A 13,142-nucleotide genomic window follows, 5' to 3' on the forward strand; every position below is an offset into this window, starting at 1 on the left:
AAGCAAATGATGCCACCAAGAAAAAATCCTGTTGTTTTTACGATACTGGCTATAAAAGGTTTTGCTTCAGCTAAAAAATGTTGCAACATGTTGGTTGTGTTGAGTCATTTGTCAAGTGTTAAAGTCTTTTGTCGTTTGATCATTTTGTCTACATCAGTATTAAAGAGTTAGTTTCACCGCTGAAATGTTTCTAAAGTGAGAAGCAGCTTATGTCACTTGAGGGTACAAAGAGAAGCAGTTCAGAGAGAATCCAGACATCAAAAGGACATACTGACCTTCCTCAAGCCGTGAGAAAATGTAACGTGGGTTTCGCAAATCTCCTTACAGCTGATAAAAGACTAGGAGAATGTGTCTGCCCACGGTTCTCGGTAATGGTGTCAAAAGTATGTCATCTAGAGTTACATAAGGAATAAACTAGAATACAAATATTTTTGTATCCACGGTTTTTAAGACAAAGCATTTTGAGTAAATATATATAATTTTTACAATGCATATCAAACATTTTATTTTTTATAAGAAACAGTTATTCCCCATTGTGCATTTACAGCATTAAAAATGTTTTAAATAAAACAGCTTTTTGAGATAAAAGCCATAGTTTTCTGAAAGAATAACTTAAGGTTAGTGTGAAATGATTGACAAACATTTGCATAAACGTTTACTTCACCTCATCAGATGCATAAATTCACTAAATATACAGATAAGGCTCATCACTAATGTTCTTCATGACGTAAAAACAATTCCTCCCGTCACCTGTTGGGGAAGAACAAGTTCATCTTGGTATCTCAGGTTTTTTTTAGGAGCCAGAGACAAACTGTTCCCATGTTTGCTGTACAAATCCCTAAAATGCTAACAATAAAACATCAGTGGTAAAAGAGTAGTTCAGTTTGGACATACGGCATGCGTGATCGTCTCTATTACTTTGTATGAGTCCATCCAAGTTAAAGGAGAAGGCATCCGTAGGATATGGTTTGCTAAACCACTTATGGGGACGGTTTTGATGAAGACCAGTTCAGTTCTAATCCATCTGTTCTTCTTTAGTTTCTAAGGCTGGAGTTGACTTCTCATCTTGTATCTCTGTCTTCTCTTCTTGTTGTTGTTCCATCTTCTCTTCTTGTTCTTCCCCTTTTTCCTCCACTGGTTCTTCCTCCCTCTCTGAAGGCTCCAACTTGTCTTGAAGCTCCATGACTTCCGGCAAATTCTTCTTTTCTGGCAACTCCTCATTCTCAGTCTTTATCTCCCTATTGTCCAACTGTACCTCCTTTTCCACTTGCTCTAGCCTCTCCAGGTACTCCTTCTTTTCCTGCTGGTCTGGCTGCTCCCTTGGTTTCTGCTCCTCTAACTGTTCAACATCATTTTTAGATATGGTAGAATGGTCAACATTCAAGTCTTCAGGAGGGGTCAGAGCTCGTCTCTCCTCCCCATTAGTCTCAATCTCCTGACTCTCATCCCCCTCGTGATGAGCCTCTGTTTCTTCCTCTATTGCTGTCACAGTTTTTTCTGTCGTCTCCTCCATCTTATCCTCCTCCTCTCCTGCCTTCGTCTCCTCCTCTCCTCCAGGAAGACCTTCCTCAGTTGGAGCCGGGATGTCCGTAGACATCTGCTCCTCTTCCTCCTCGTCGTCCTCGATCTCGTCCTCTAGCGGAGGGATCATCTCCTCCTGTCTGCCTCCAGGAAAAAGCTTGTCGGGGAAGATGTTCTTCAGGTGCTCCTCAAAATAATCCTCCAGGTACAAACCAGCACTGCCCACTTCAGAGGTCGACTGATGGGGGGAACAGAAAGGCAGTTCAAAATAAAATCCAATCAAGTTATTAGTGTGCAAAAGCATAAGCAGACAGTGACCTTATAATATTTGGCACAGTTGGAGAAGATGAGTCGCACATCTGCGACCAACTCCTCCGGCTGATTGTAGTGTTCACTCTTCTCCACCTCTTCCAGCTTCCTCTTCACTGTGGACAGATACATGGGGGTGCTGATGAGCTCCTTGTAGCGCTTCGTCTCCTGAAGAAGATGAAGACAACAACGCGTCAAACACTTTCTACAGCCTCCAGTCTGAGACAACCGTTCTTACAGAAACAGCGTTAGGCTGCTGGAAGTCCGTGCAGAAGTCGTTGCAGTACATACGTAGAAGAAGACGCTCACATCTCTGGGAAGTAAGAGACCTTTACGTTATTATTTATCCAAGACACAGGCTAAAAAGGTTATTTGAAGAGGTTGTACGTGTACCCTTTTAACGACTGGATCCAAACCCCCTGACGCTGGAGTGTCTTTGCTTCCACAGCTGTATTCCATCTCTGGCACGTCCAGGTCTCGACAGAACGAGCAGAACCACTCGCCACTGACACAGAACAAGAACAATCAGATTCACTACTTTTATTTTATTTTGAACAATTTAGTTGTTTTAAATTCATAAAATAAACTGATCATTATACAATTATTTTATGCGTTTTCCGAAACTTTTGGGGGTTTATATTTATCGTAAAAAAAACAAGATTCTAAATGCATTTTGAGGATAATTTTGTTAAGTATACATTTTCACTTTGCTATGAGTTTTTAGACAATGTTAAGTTGTAGATAGATAGAAGAAGTAGATATTTAGGATTGAGTGCTTTGAATTAAAATTGTAATTAAATGTTTAAGATCTCCTTTGATTAACATTGTGTCTTAGTCCCATCTTTAGTTTATGATATGAAAAAACAAAACGTAGATACATTTAGTTAATGTCTGTGTATCGTTGGTTAAATGACAAATGTTAAAGGCGACAACAGTGACCCCTATTGGACGCAGCAATAACTAATTGGACATTTCTGTGAGCTGGCAGCTCTTCTCGGGGCACTAAATTAATCACCGCTTTATCTCACCTAGGCGACTCGCAGAGTGACGGGATGTGACAGTTGAGGTGGTAAACTTTCGGACACTTGTCACAGCAGAGCAGCTCTCCTCCATTCTGACAGACGGCACACCAGTCCTCGTTTGGGTCGTCCTCCGGCTCGGCGGCTTTCTTTTCAGGTTCTCCATTTGACTGTTGCTCTGCTACGTTGCTGGAATTTGTTAGGACTTGAGCAGGAGCTGGGACTTCAGGATGTTGTCTGGGTGTGGACCCTGTGCTGCTGTCTGGTAGACTGGACTGTACCTGAGGACACAATAGCTACCAATCACTTTTCTCCTCATTAATAGAGTTCAAATTATATTAAAAAAATAATGGCTAAGCAATGAACGTGAAATGTGTGATAAATAGATGTATATTACCTTATAAATGACAACTCTCAAACGATCCAATACAATATTACTAGTTAATCAACATTTTTAAAACAAAATAAAAATAACTGTGCAAATGCTTAAGCAATATTAATATTGTTAACTCCTCCAAGGTTAACATTTATGGTAATTGTATTATTATTTGTTTAAGTTTAGTATTCTTTGTAATGTCATTATCCTGCTGTCCTCATCAGGCCTCGAGACAAAATGAATTTGGAAACTAGGAAGAAAATGAAAATGCCTTTAATGCTTAAAATACCATTACATATAAATAAATAGTATAAATATAATCATCCCGGTATAATACAATAATAATTCACCATTATTCCATCCCACACAAAACAGTCGGATGATTCAATTATAACCCTACCATTTTGAGGATAGTGTCACACATGGCCTATTTTATTGATTGACAGATACAAATACAAAAAAAAAAATCGTAAACAATACGATTTTCATCTATGTTTTACTAGAAATGTAGTTTATTGACAAGGGTGACTCGAGTGTCTTACAAAGCGAACTTCATCCTCGTCCTCTGGTTCGTCTTTGATAACAATGATTGGCCCTGGGGATATCCTTTTCCTCCGTTTCGGGGCCGGTGGCGTAACAACAGGAGCCCTTGTGGTTGTCATCCTGCCAAGGAAAAAAAAAACACGAGAAAGTTACAGAGAGACCATTAGCATGTTTGGACAAACGAGCATTCCAACACACAAGTATGCACAAAACAAAACACCAACAGGATGACTAAGCTAAATAAACACATTAAACACACACATGGGTTAACAAACCTAACCGTCCACACAAACACAAGATGACGTGTATATGTTCTCATCTACTTGTATATATACACACAAAAAACAATAAAAACAAACACATCTTAGTCACACAAACGGACAAGTACTAGGACAAACGAAAAACTTAGTAGGGAAGACAATTTGACTGAGAAACTGAGGAAAAACTTGCCCTCTGTTGAAATCTGAAGATGATTTAACCATCGTGTTCTGGTTACCTGAAAAAAAAATTAAGCAGAATTTATCAGGGACCACCGTCACCAAGACAATGTCTAGAGACACAACATACCCGTCCTGTTTCCTCCAGCTGAAGCCTGACTGGAGGAGTAGTTGGCTTTTGGGACTGAGATGGTGATGGGGGGAGCAGTGGAGGTGCTGGCTTCACTTCGCCTGTGCAGGAACGGCTGTGTGGCAATACGCTGCACAACAAGCAACTTTCAGCGACATAGGATTATGAAAACACACTTGTCATGAGAACACACACCTGGTTGAGGTGAGACTGAGAGGACGAGGGTGTCTGAAAGTGGGAAGGACCCTGCAACACATCCATGGGTTTAGGGTGGAAGTTAGTTGTGTGCAACATGTCCTTCAGTGCCTGAAGAGAAAAACAGCAGCATAAGAATTTCATTCATCTTCCTTTTATTTGTTTTCTGATGCTGTAATGTACGCTGCTATGTATTCATTACTTTGTTGTTTTCGTCTTTAATTTTTTGCTTCTGTCATGTTGTCGTCATGATACGGATTTTGCAAAGGATGCTCAATGCCTAGTATTTGCTGAACAAGGAGATTGTGACGACAATGAATATAACTGAGTGGACACACCTTCACACGGAGGCTAGATTCTACCCTGTAATTGGACCCTTACACTACACAACAGCCAATGCAGTTGGACTTTTGCTCAGGATCAGTTTACCTGCTGCGATGTGAAGCCGGGGTTGTGAAGCATGGAAGTGTTGGGGCTTCTGGTGTTGGTCTGGATCGTCCCATACCTGCGACCCACCTGAGCCAGGTTAGAGGGAGAAGAGTCTCCATGCATGGGCCTTGTAGGCTGGGCAGATCCGGGTGCCCTGACATTTTGGTAACAGCTCCAATGTGGAGGCCCGGGCTGTCTGTAATACTGCTGGGGAAGTTTTTCCACCTCCGACAGAGAATGGAGAGCTCGGTGAGCAAAGTCATCAACAGATGTCTTTAATAAGCATTCGTTCTGTAACTTTTAGTTACAGAACCAAAATGTATTTTAATGTTGTCTTGGTTCATCTACCTGCATCTGCAGCTGAGCCAGTGTGGTCAGTCGCTGCTGTGCGAGAGCCGACAAACCACCAGTGGACAAATCTGCTCGTGGGCCAAGCGGCTGGTTGGGGAGCGGTGGTCGAGAGGGAGCTTTATCGACAACCAAAGAGCCTGTTGCATGGAAAACAAACATTATTCACAATAACAACAAAATTAAAAGGTTCAAATATACATCACCCATACATTACAAACACAGTGGATTCCAAAAGTATTTATCTAATTAGTTTCTCCTTGAAAATTGGTTACCAACAAATATTAATGACATGAATATATCTGAACATATATCGGACCAAATTAAAATATAAATGCATTAAAAGTTATTTTATTTGAAAGTTTACTTTTATTGATAAACAAAACAGCCATTAATGAAGAAAGGACTTTAATAATACATACATTTGAACACACAATCATCAATGAACTGATTTTTAAAAAATGAAACTAAATGCAGCTGTTATGTCATTCAAAATAAGAGTTGAAAAAATACTCATTCTTCAAATATTATTTAATTTTAAGTTTACCAATTGCTAAACTCAACTTTTAGTTAAAACACATGCATGATGGCAATAATGTTCCTTTTAAGAACCACATCTATCTTACCCAATTCTACGTTGGTGGCCCAGAACGCCGATCTGCACTGGAAGCGAACTGAACTTTGAGGCACCACGGCGGGGTTACAACCCGCTCTCATCATGCAGTGGATCTGATACAGAATCTGGAGGCACAAAAGAGTTTCAAATGAGCCGCTTAAATTCCTCACAATTAAAAGTTTGTTTTTTCCACTCACCAGCTTCTTGCAGTAAAGTAGTGCTGTGCCGCTCTGGCTCGCCACGGCCCATTTGGTAAAGCGGATGACATGGTCTAGTTGCCGGCTCAGCAGGCCCACGTCCTCCTGCTGCTTTTTCAAGCTCGACTCATGATCTTTTGTCAGAGACTGACACCAGAACACAAGCTTAGACTCAGGTGAGAATAATATCGCTACATGAAATTAACTTACATCCAGTTGGTTGAAGAGGATCTTGCCCTTTTTGTTCACCTCCAAGATCAGGTCACATGTTGCCTTTTTGATCTCATTGGCAACAGATTTTCGGTTAACATCAACTTGTTGGAGCCTAATAGAAACAGTCAGAATAACCTTTTTCAATGTACATGACCGACTGTGTGATAAAACAATAGTCAACCAAATCTGTGCAAAAACTACATAAGTAACCAGAGGAGTACAACTCTACCCATTGTTTATGCAGCTTGACAATTCCTGGATGGTTTTCCTCTTCTCTTGCAACTGTTGCGTCATCTTTTCCAAATACTGTCTGTGGTTTTTGTAAGCATCCTCCAAAAACTGGTAGCTGGATACAGGAGAGATGTAAATTAAATTTAAACAAATTAAATAGACAAGTAATTCAAACTCAAAATGAATATATCTCTGTGATTGCTAGACTTCCTTGCTGTACAACCTTAAAACCCAGAGTTGAACTTTGCGCTTTGCATTTTTCTCTATGCAACAAGAAAACAAACCATTTTTTTGACAGATACAGACATTTCCTTTAAAAATAAATCAACTTGTAGTTTTTTTTAAAGTGTAACATGTGTTGAGAATGATTCTATATTCCATACAGAGAATAGCATAAAGAAAGGCTTACTTATGCTCCTTATGCTTGAGAAGCTGACAGTCCCGACATGTGAGCCGATCACACGTTTCACAGAACAACTTGAGCGGTTCCTGCTTGTGGACGTCACAGAAGACAGGCTTCTGCGTGGAGGCCCCTACTGCATCTGACCACCAGATCAGAAGAGAAACCAACAAACACCAGATGAATGCATATAATCAGTGAGATCAACCTCATCATTGATAATAATAAGCTTGTGATTATTGATCCTTTATGTTATATTACATCTTATTTACCTGATGACATCTCCTCCTTTTGGCGAATGGTGTGGTCCCTTGTGAACTTTACTCTTTGGTGGGCCTCGACACATGTCACGCACAGAAACTCAACACACTCTACGCAGTATCCTGTTGCTTCTGTGTTGTCGTCGCAGCTCATACAAACCTGCAACAAGAGAAAGTTGAATTTTCTGTTTGAGCAGCACGTAAAGATGATGGAGAGTAAACCCACCTGTCGGGTTTTCTCTACAGTGCTGCTCGGTACCTCTGCAGAGTCCTTGACAAAAAAATTGTCTAACAAGTCAGATTCCCAGCATTCCTGTCTGCATATTGGACACCGAATGGTGCCCGCTGTTCAGAGAAAAAAGTGATCATGTTACTTATGTTAGAAGCGCACAATTCTGCATGGGTGATTGTTTAGCATCCTCTCCTTTACTGCAAACTGTAGAAAGTCACAATGCCTTCACAAGATTAGATAAGTCAAGTTACCAAATGTTGAGAATGCAAAAAAATTACCCCACAAATGATTGACCGTATAATGTTACACTACATTGAGCACCATTGGCTGTAAAAACTTTTTTTTAAGATAGATAAACTTTAATAATGCCCCATGAGACCTCTTTCGGGATATTGGTTTTCCAGCTCACAGCAACACAGACAATAGATTCATAAACAATGAAAAAAACAAGAAAAAAGTGCAATAAAAAGAAGAAAATATCAGTAAAAAAAAGGATACAAAGATTAACATGGAATACATCATCCTTATACTCCCCTCCTGCCCCCAAACTCAGAATTATACAATCTATTATAGATAGATATCACAAGGTACAAATAAGTCCCTGAGTCTATTAGTGTTGCATCTGGGGAGGAGCATTCATGCACTCCATCTGCTTCTCTGTTCCCTGATGACAGTTTTCAGAGGATGACTGTCATCATCCATGATGGACAGTTGTGTATCCAGAGTTCTCTGCAACTGTCAACAGTGAGCCCAGGTTCAACCAACCACAGAGCCAGCCCTTCTGATCAACCTGTCCAACCCGTTGACACTCCTGTCAAAGTACAGTCAATCATGAGTCTCTGATGGCTTCGTCCACAGCTGGTGTCCACTTCCTGATTTTGCTATTCGTCACAGTCTGTCTCTGCACCAGAGGAGTGTACCGTGACTGTAGATGGACCAGGTTATCATACTTCCCAAGTGGATGAAGAGGTTTGGAGGAAGGAGAAAGCAAATGTATTCATTTGAATACTCAGCTTATGATCCAACTAACTAATTCAAACCATTGTGTGGCCTCTGGGTCAAAGTGACACGGTGGCTGAAAACAAATGTTTTTGTGTTATCACTTGTGTCATCTCTGGGTCAAGGTGAACGAACTCCCTGGTTTCCACAAATACATATGCAGTGATGGAGGTCATTCACCTTGACTCAGGGACAACACAAGTTACACCAAGTTTTATTTTACCCGTACTAGAATATGCATGGAGCCACATAACTGGCATGTATAGGCCACGGAGAATAGCATCAGCCTGAACAGTGTTAGGTTCTAACAGACTAGAGAAAGAAATGGCAACAAAAAAAAATTCAGTAAAATTTCCTGGATTGACTTTGGTTCCTTTAGTAATGGGATTACCAGTCAAGACAATTCTTTGGCAGAAACCTAAGTGCCATTGAGATCATCATCATGATCTGTACTTCAACATCAACTCACCAGCTTTGCTGCCGCCGGCTTGACTCTCACGTCTGACTGGTTCCGGCAGGCACCGCTTGCAGAACGAGTGGAGGCACGGCAGCAACTTGGGTTCTCTGTTGTGGAAACTCAACTTGCAGGTAGGACACGTATCCATGAGTCCGAAGGTATCCTGCTGCCTCATCCGGTCCTCCCCGGCGGGTCTGCCCTCCGCCTCGTTTTCCACTATTATCACTATGTCGTCACTGTCAACAGTTCCCTCCATTTTACTCCAAATAGTCACTTATTTTACCCCCTATTCGTTTGAATCAACAGGACACGTATGACCTATTCATTGTAGCAGCCATATAACAACATCTGCGCGGATTTGGCTCCCCATCCCTTTAACTAGCCCATAGCTTGTAGCTTAGCAGTTAGCATAACCATTTCTGCTGTGTTCCCTAAAAATGAAAGGTGAAACACTTTAAACGCGCTTAAAATACAACTAAAACCATGGAGCCGTGCTAACAGATGAGATAATCGCGACTAATTTAGAGCCACATCTACAACAGCATTGAACTAACATCTGTTTCAGCTGCTAAAAACACAAAGTACCCAGAATGCTTCGCGCGTCTCTGCTGAACTACAGTGTCCATCAGCAGCCAAAATACAAAGAGACCCAGGATGGCAAAACTGAAACTGTTTTTTGATAATAAACTTAATGAATTCAAAGTTTGTTTTTATATCTAGTTTTAGAAACAACATCATGTGATACAAACATATTTGACTTTTAACACGTTTGTTATTTTCGATACAAATGTATAAATTAATGTTGTAGAATAAATAGAATGAAAAGGAAACAAGATAATTAGGAATATATTGTATTATAATATACTATTATAATAATTCCATCTACGTCAGCAGTGATCGGTAGATTTGGTTTTTAACCTCATAGTTTGTATGCCTGCATTGCATTATATATATTTCATGTTTTTTTTTTTGCTGTTTTTATGTCTGAATTATGACGTAAGAGGAGCTAAGTAAATATTTAAATATCCAAAAACTTTTTGCATCATGTCTTGATTTTGGGTTTCCAGTCAGGTACAGCAGTTCAGCACAGCAAATCATAAAAATAAGAACAAGAACAAAGCGCGAACAAAAGAACAAGGATCAGAGGAAATAACACAAAGAAATGATACAAAGAAAAATGGATACAAAGATTATCATTGAATAGAATAAATAATACTTTCACTCCGCTCCTGCCTCTAAACTCAGAATTATACAATCTAATAGCACGAGGAATGAATGAGTCCCTGAGTCTATTAGTGTTGCATCGAGGGAGGAGCATTCATGCACTTCATCTGCTTCTCTGCTCACTGATGACAGTGTTCACAGGAAATACTGTCATCATCCATCCGACAAAAAGAAAGGACTTACTATAGAGAGTGACAGCGAAAACGAGCAGAGTCGAGTAAGAGTCACATTTAGATTTCAGCCACCGGAGCCCTTCGACATTTTGAAACCGCACAAGTAGGCACAATGGATTTGGAGTTTTTAGAGATTTCATCAAGAAAGTAATCTGTTATCAAGTTCCGAGGAGAATCAAGTGAATACATTGCATGGGAGACGAGGTAGATGACGTTCTCAAAGGACTAAAGATGAGTAATGCAGATCAAGAGGAATACAAGAAAGTGAAGGATGGATTCCAAAATGTATTCATAGTCAAAAAGTAAAAGTCTTGCGTAAACAAGAGGCAAATGAGACTGTTGACTGTACCAGTCAATCTAGGATGAACCCTTCTGCTCCTATTCCCCGCTCCCTGGTACAGCAATTTTCATAATTTGATGGTTGACCTTGTCTAAAATGGTCTGTCCCACTAGCACTCTGGAATGTGTAACTTGAAACTTTAGAGAGTTGTTGTAAAGAAAAATCTCTTAACATTGTATCCTCGTAACACAACCATCTTCGCACAGATATCTACTGGAAGTGAAAAATAAATGGGCATCACAAGTTAATATACATTCTAGGTCAAGGCCTTTGTTCCGTTTGTGAGAGCATCCTTGAATGACTTAAGAGTTAGATTTTTACCATAGTGATTTGTACAGAGTACCAAATACAAGTTGAGGTATTTTGGAAATAGCACTTTCCAATGTTTTAAATTGTTTTCTCTCATATCAAACATTTGAATCCACTTCTTACAATATTGTTACAACTTTTTCCAACTGTCTTATTCACACCTCTTAAATACATTTGGTTCTCATTCAGGGTACAAACAGAACAAAATTATTAATCTAACTCTACACCTCTCTACAAAATATTAGTCCAACATTTAAGTTCAACTGGAAAACTAAAAGAAAATAACATAAATAAATGAAATACCTAGGTGTCACTCTAACTAAAGGTCTGCACAAATTATATGATGTCAATTATATACACACAGACCAAGAAATAAGGAGAGAAATGAAAGGGTGGAAAGTCAAATGATTAGATTTCAGTGCTAGAATAGAGACAATCAAAATCACTATATTTGTATTTTATACAAATCTCAGATAGACAATTTAGAATATGAGATGCATTCATCTACAAATGTATATGGAACGATAGAAAACCAAGAATTAAATGTGGAATACTACAGTCACCCAAAGACGAAGGAGTCCAAACTTCAAAAATGATCACTATGCAGCACAACTTGGACCTCTAACACCTCCAGAAGAGGGGTGTTTTAATCTGTTCCGCGGTAGTGTCTGTATAAGGTGCTAACAAAAGTTAAATAAGATTGACAGGGAAATTACTGATCCAGTAAAAAAAAACATTAGAGTAACAGTCGAGGAACCTGCTCTGTTCATAGGCGATTCGATACTTCGTAACGTTAAACTAGCGAAGCCAGCGACAGTCGTCTGTATTCCTGGGGCCAGAGCAGGCGACATTGAATCAAATTTGAAGCTGCTGGCTAAAGCTAAACATAAATACAGTAAGATAATTATTCATGTCGGCAGCAACGACATCCGATTACGCCGTTCGGAGGTCACCAAGGTTAACGTTCAGTCGGTGTGTGCATTCGCACAAACAATGTCGGACTCTGTAGTGTTCTCTGTACCCCTTCCCAATATGGCCAATGATGATATGTTTACTCGCTATTCATAATTTAATCGCTGGTTGTCGGAGTGGTGCCCCGCAAACGGGGTTGGCTTTGTTAACAACTGGAAAACCTTCTGGGTAAAACCTAGTCTGCTTAGGAGAGACAGCATCCATCCCACGTTGGAAGGAGCATCTCTCTTGTCTAGCAGTGTTGACAGCTTTAGTGTAACGTGATAAATCAGAGCACAGATCAGGGGGCAGAACTGCAGTCTTACACACTCTTCTGCCTTTCTCCTACAACAGCCACCTGCCTTTAACCACACAGAGAGGGTGGATCTGCCCCAACTCACTGTTTTAAGCACACAGATCTTGTCCTAGCATACGGACTTGAAATTAAAAATGTTATTGTCTCTCCTCAGAATTCAGTTCTTTCTGACCATCAATTAATAACCTTTGATTTCATTTTAAATGACCCAAGTCTACAGAGCAGGAGCACCCTCAAAAGATGAAATAATCTGAAAGTGCAGTAACCAAGTTTATGGAAACAATTTCCTCAGTGCTCAGTAAAATGTCTAGCCTCAGTGTGTCAAGAAACTCTACCCATAGTCACCCAGACATTGATAACTTTGTGGGCAGTTTTACAGACTTGTTGCATAACACGCTTGACTTAATTGCACCACTAACTCAAAAGACTGTTAACAGAAGTAGTCTTGCTCCCTGGTATATTCAGGAAACACGTAAATTAAAACAGGATTCTAGACGACTAGAGAAACATAATGAATTCTACCAGGAGTGGCAGGATAAGTTAAAAATATACAAGGCATCTCTTCGGAAAGCCAGAGCCAGCTACTACTCATCACTTATAGAAGCAAATAAGAATAACCCCAAGTTCTTATTCAGTACTGTAGCCAGGCTGACACGGAGCCATCAGTCCATTAAGCAGTCCATCCCTCCTCATCTCAGTAGCAGTGACTTCATGAACTTTTTTAATGAAAAAATTGTAACTATCAGAGGAAAGATTCAAGACCTCCTAGATTCTTCTAATACAACCGGTGCAGCCTCACCGGACACAGACACTATGACTGATACATATTTTGACTCCTTTCTACCAGTGAGTCCTCGACAGCTGTCTCGGGTTGTTTCCTCCTCAAAGTCCACAACATGTCTTCTCGATCCTATTCC

The 13,142-nt window shown here is 40.1% G+C and overlaps 1 protein-coding gene across 3 annotated transcripts; it reads right to left on the reverse strand.

Annotated features, from left to right (window-relative positions):
• Positions 1–642: 642 nt before the first annotated feature.
• trim24 (tripartite motif containing 24) lies at positions 643–9,488 on the reverse strand. Of its 3 annotated transcripts, none has more exons than XM_087787791.1 (19): positions 8,925–9,488; positions 7,451–7,569; positions 7,237–7,384; positions 6,974–7,106; positions 6,563–6,679; positions 6,331–6,445; positions 6,121–6,267; positions 5,934–6,048; positions 5,308–5,447; positions 4,960–5,163; positions 4,531–4,641; positions 4,336–4,465; positions 4,219–4,264; positions 3,768–3,888; positions 2,859–3,130; positions 2,224–2,335; positions 2,069–2,143; positions 1,840–1,998; positions 643–1,759 (listed from the first exon to the last, which is right to left on the reverse strand). In XM_087787791.1, exons 1-19 carry the CDS (start codon positions 9,166–9,168, stop codon positions 1,016–1,018), a joined length of 3,252 nt encoding a protein of 1,083 aa, XP_087643917.1. In that variant the 5' UTR covers positions 9,169–9,488; the 3' UTR covers positions 643–1,015. The 3 variants fall into 3 exon arrangements, with proteins under 3 accessions (XP_087643917.1, XP_087643916.1, XP_087643915.1); XM_087787790.1 differs by having other exon boundaries at positions 4,960–5,166; XM_087787789.1 differs by having other exon boundaries at positions 4,960–5,184.
• Positions 9,489–13,142: the final 3,654 nt, after the last annotated feature.

This window comes from Callionymus lyra, chromosome 3, assembly GCF_982586985.1.
Source record: "Callionymus lyra chromosome 3, fCalLyr1.hap1.1, whole genome shotgun sequence".
NCBI lineage: Eukaryota > Metazoa > Chordata > Actinopteri > Syngnathiformes > Callionymidae > Callionymus > Callionymus lyra.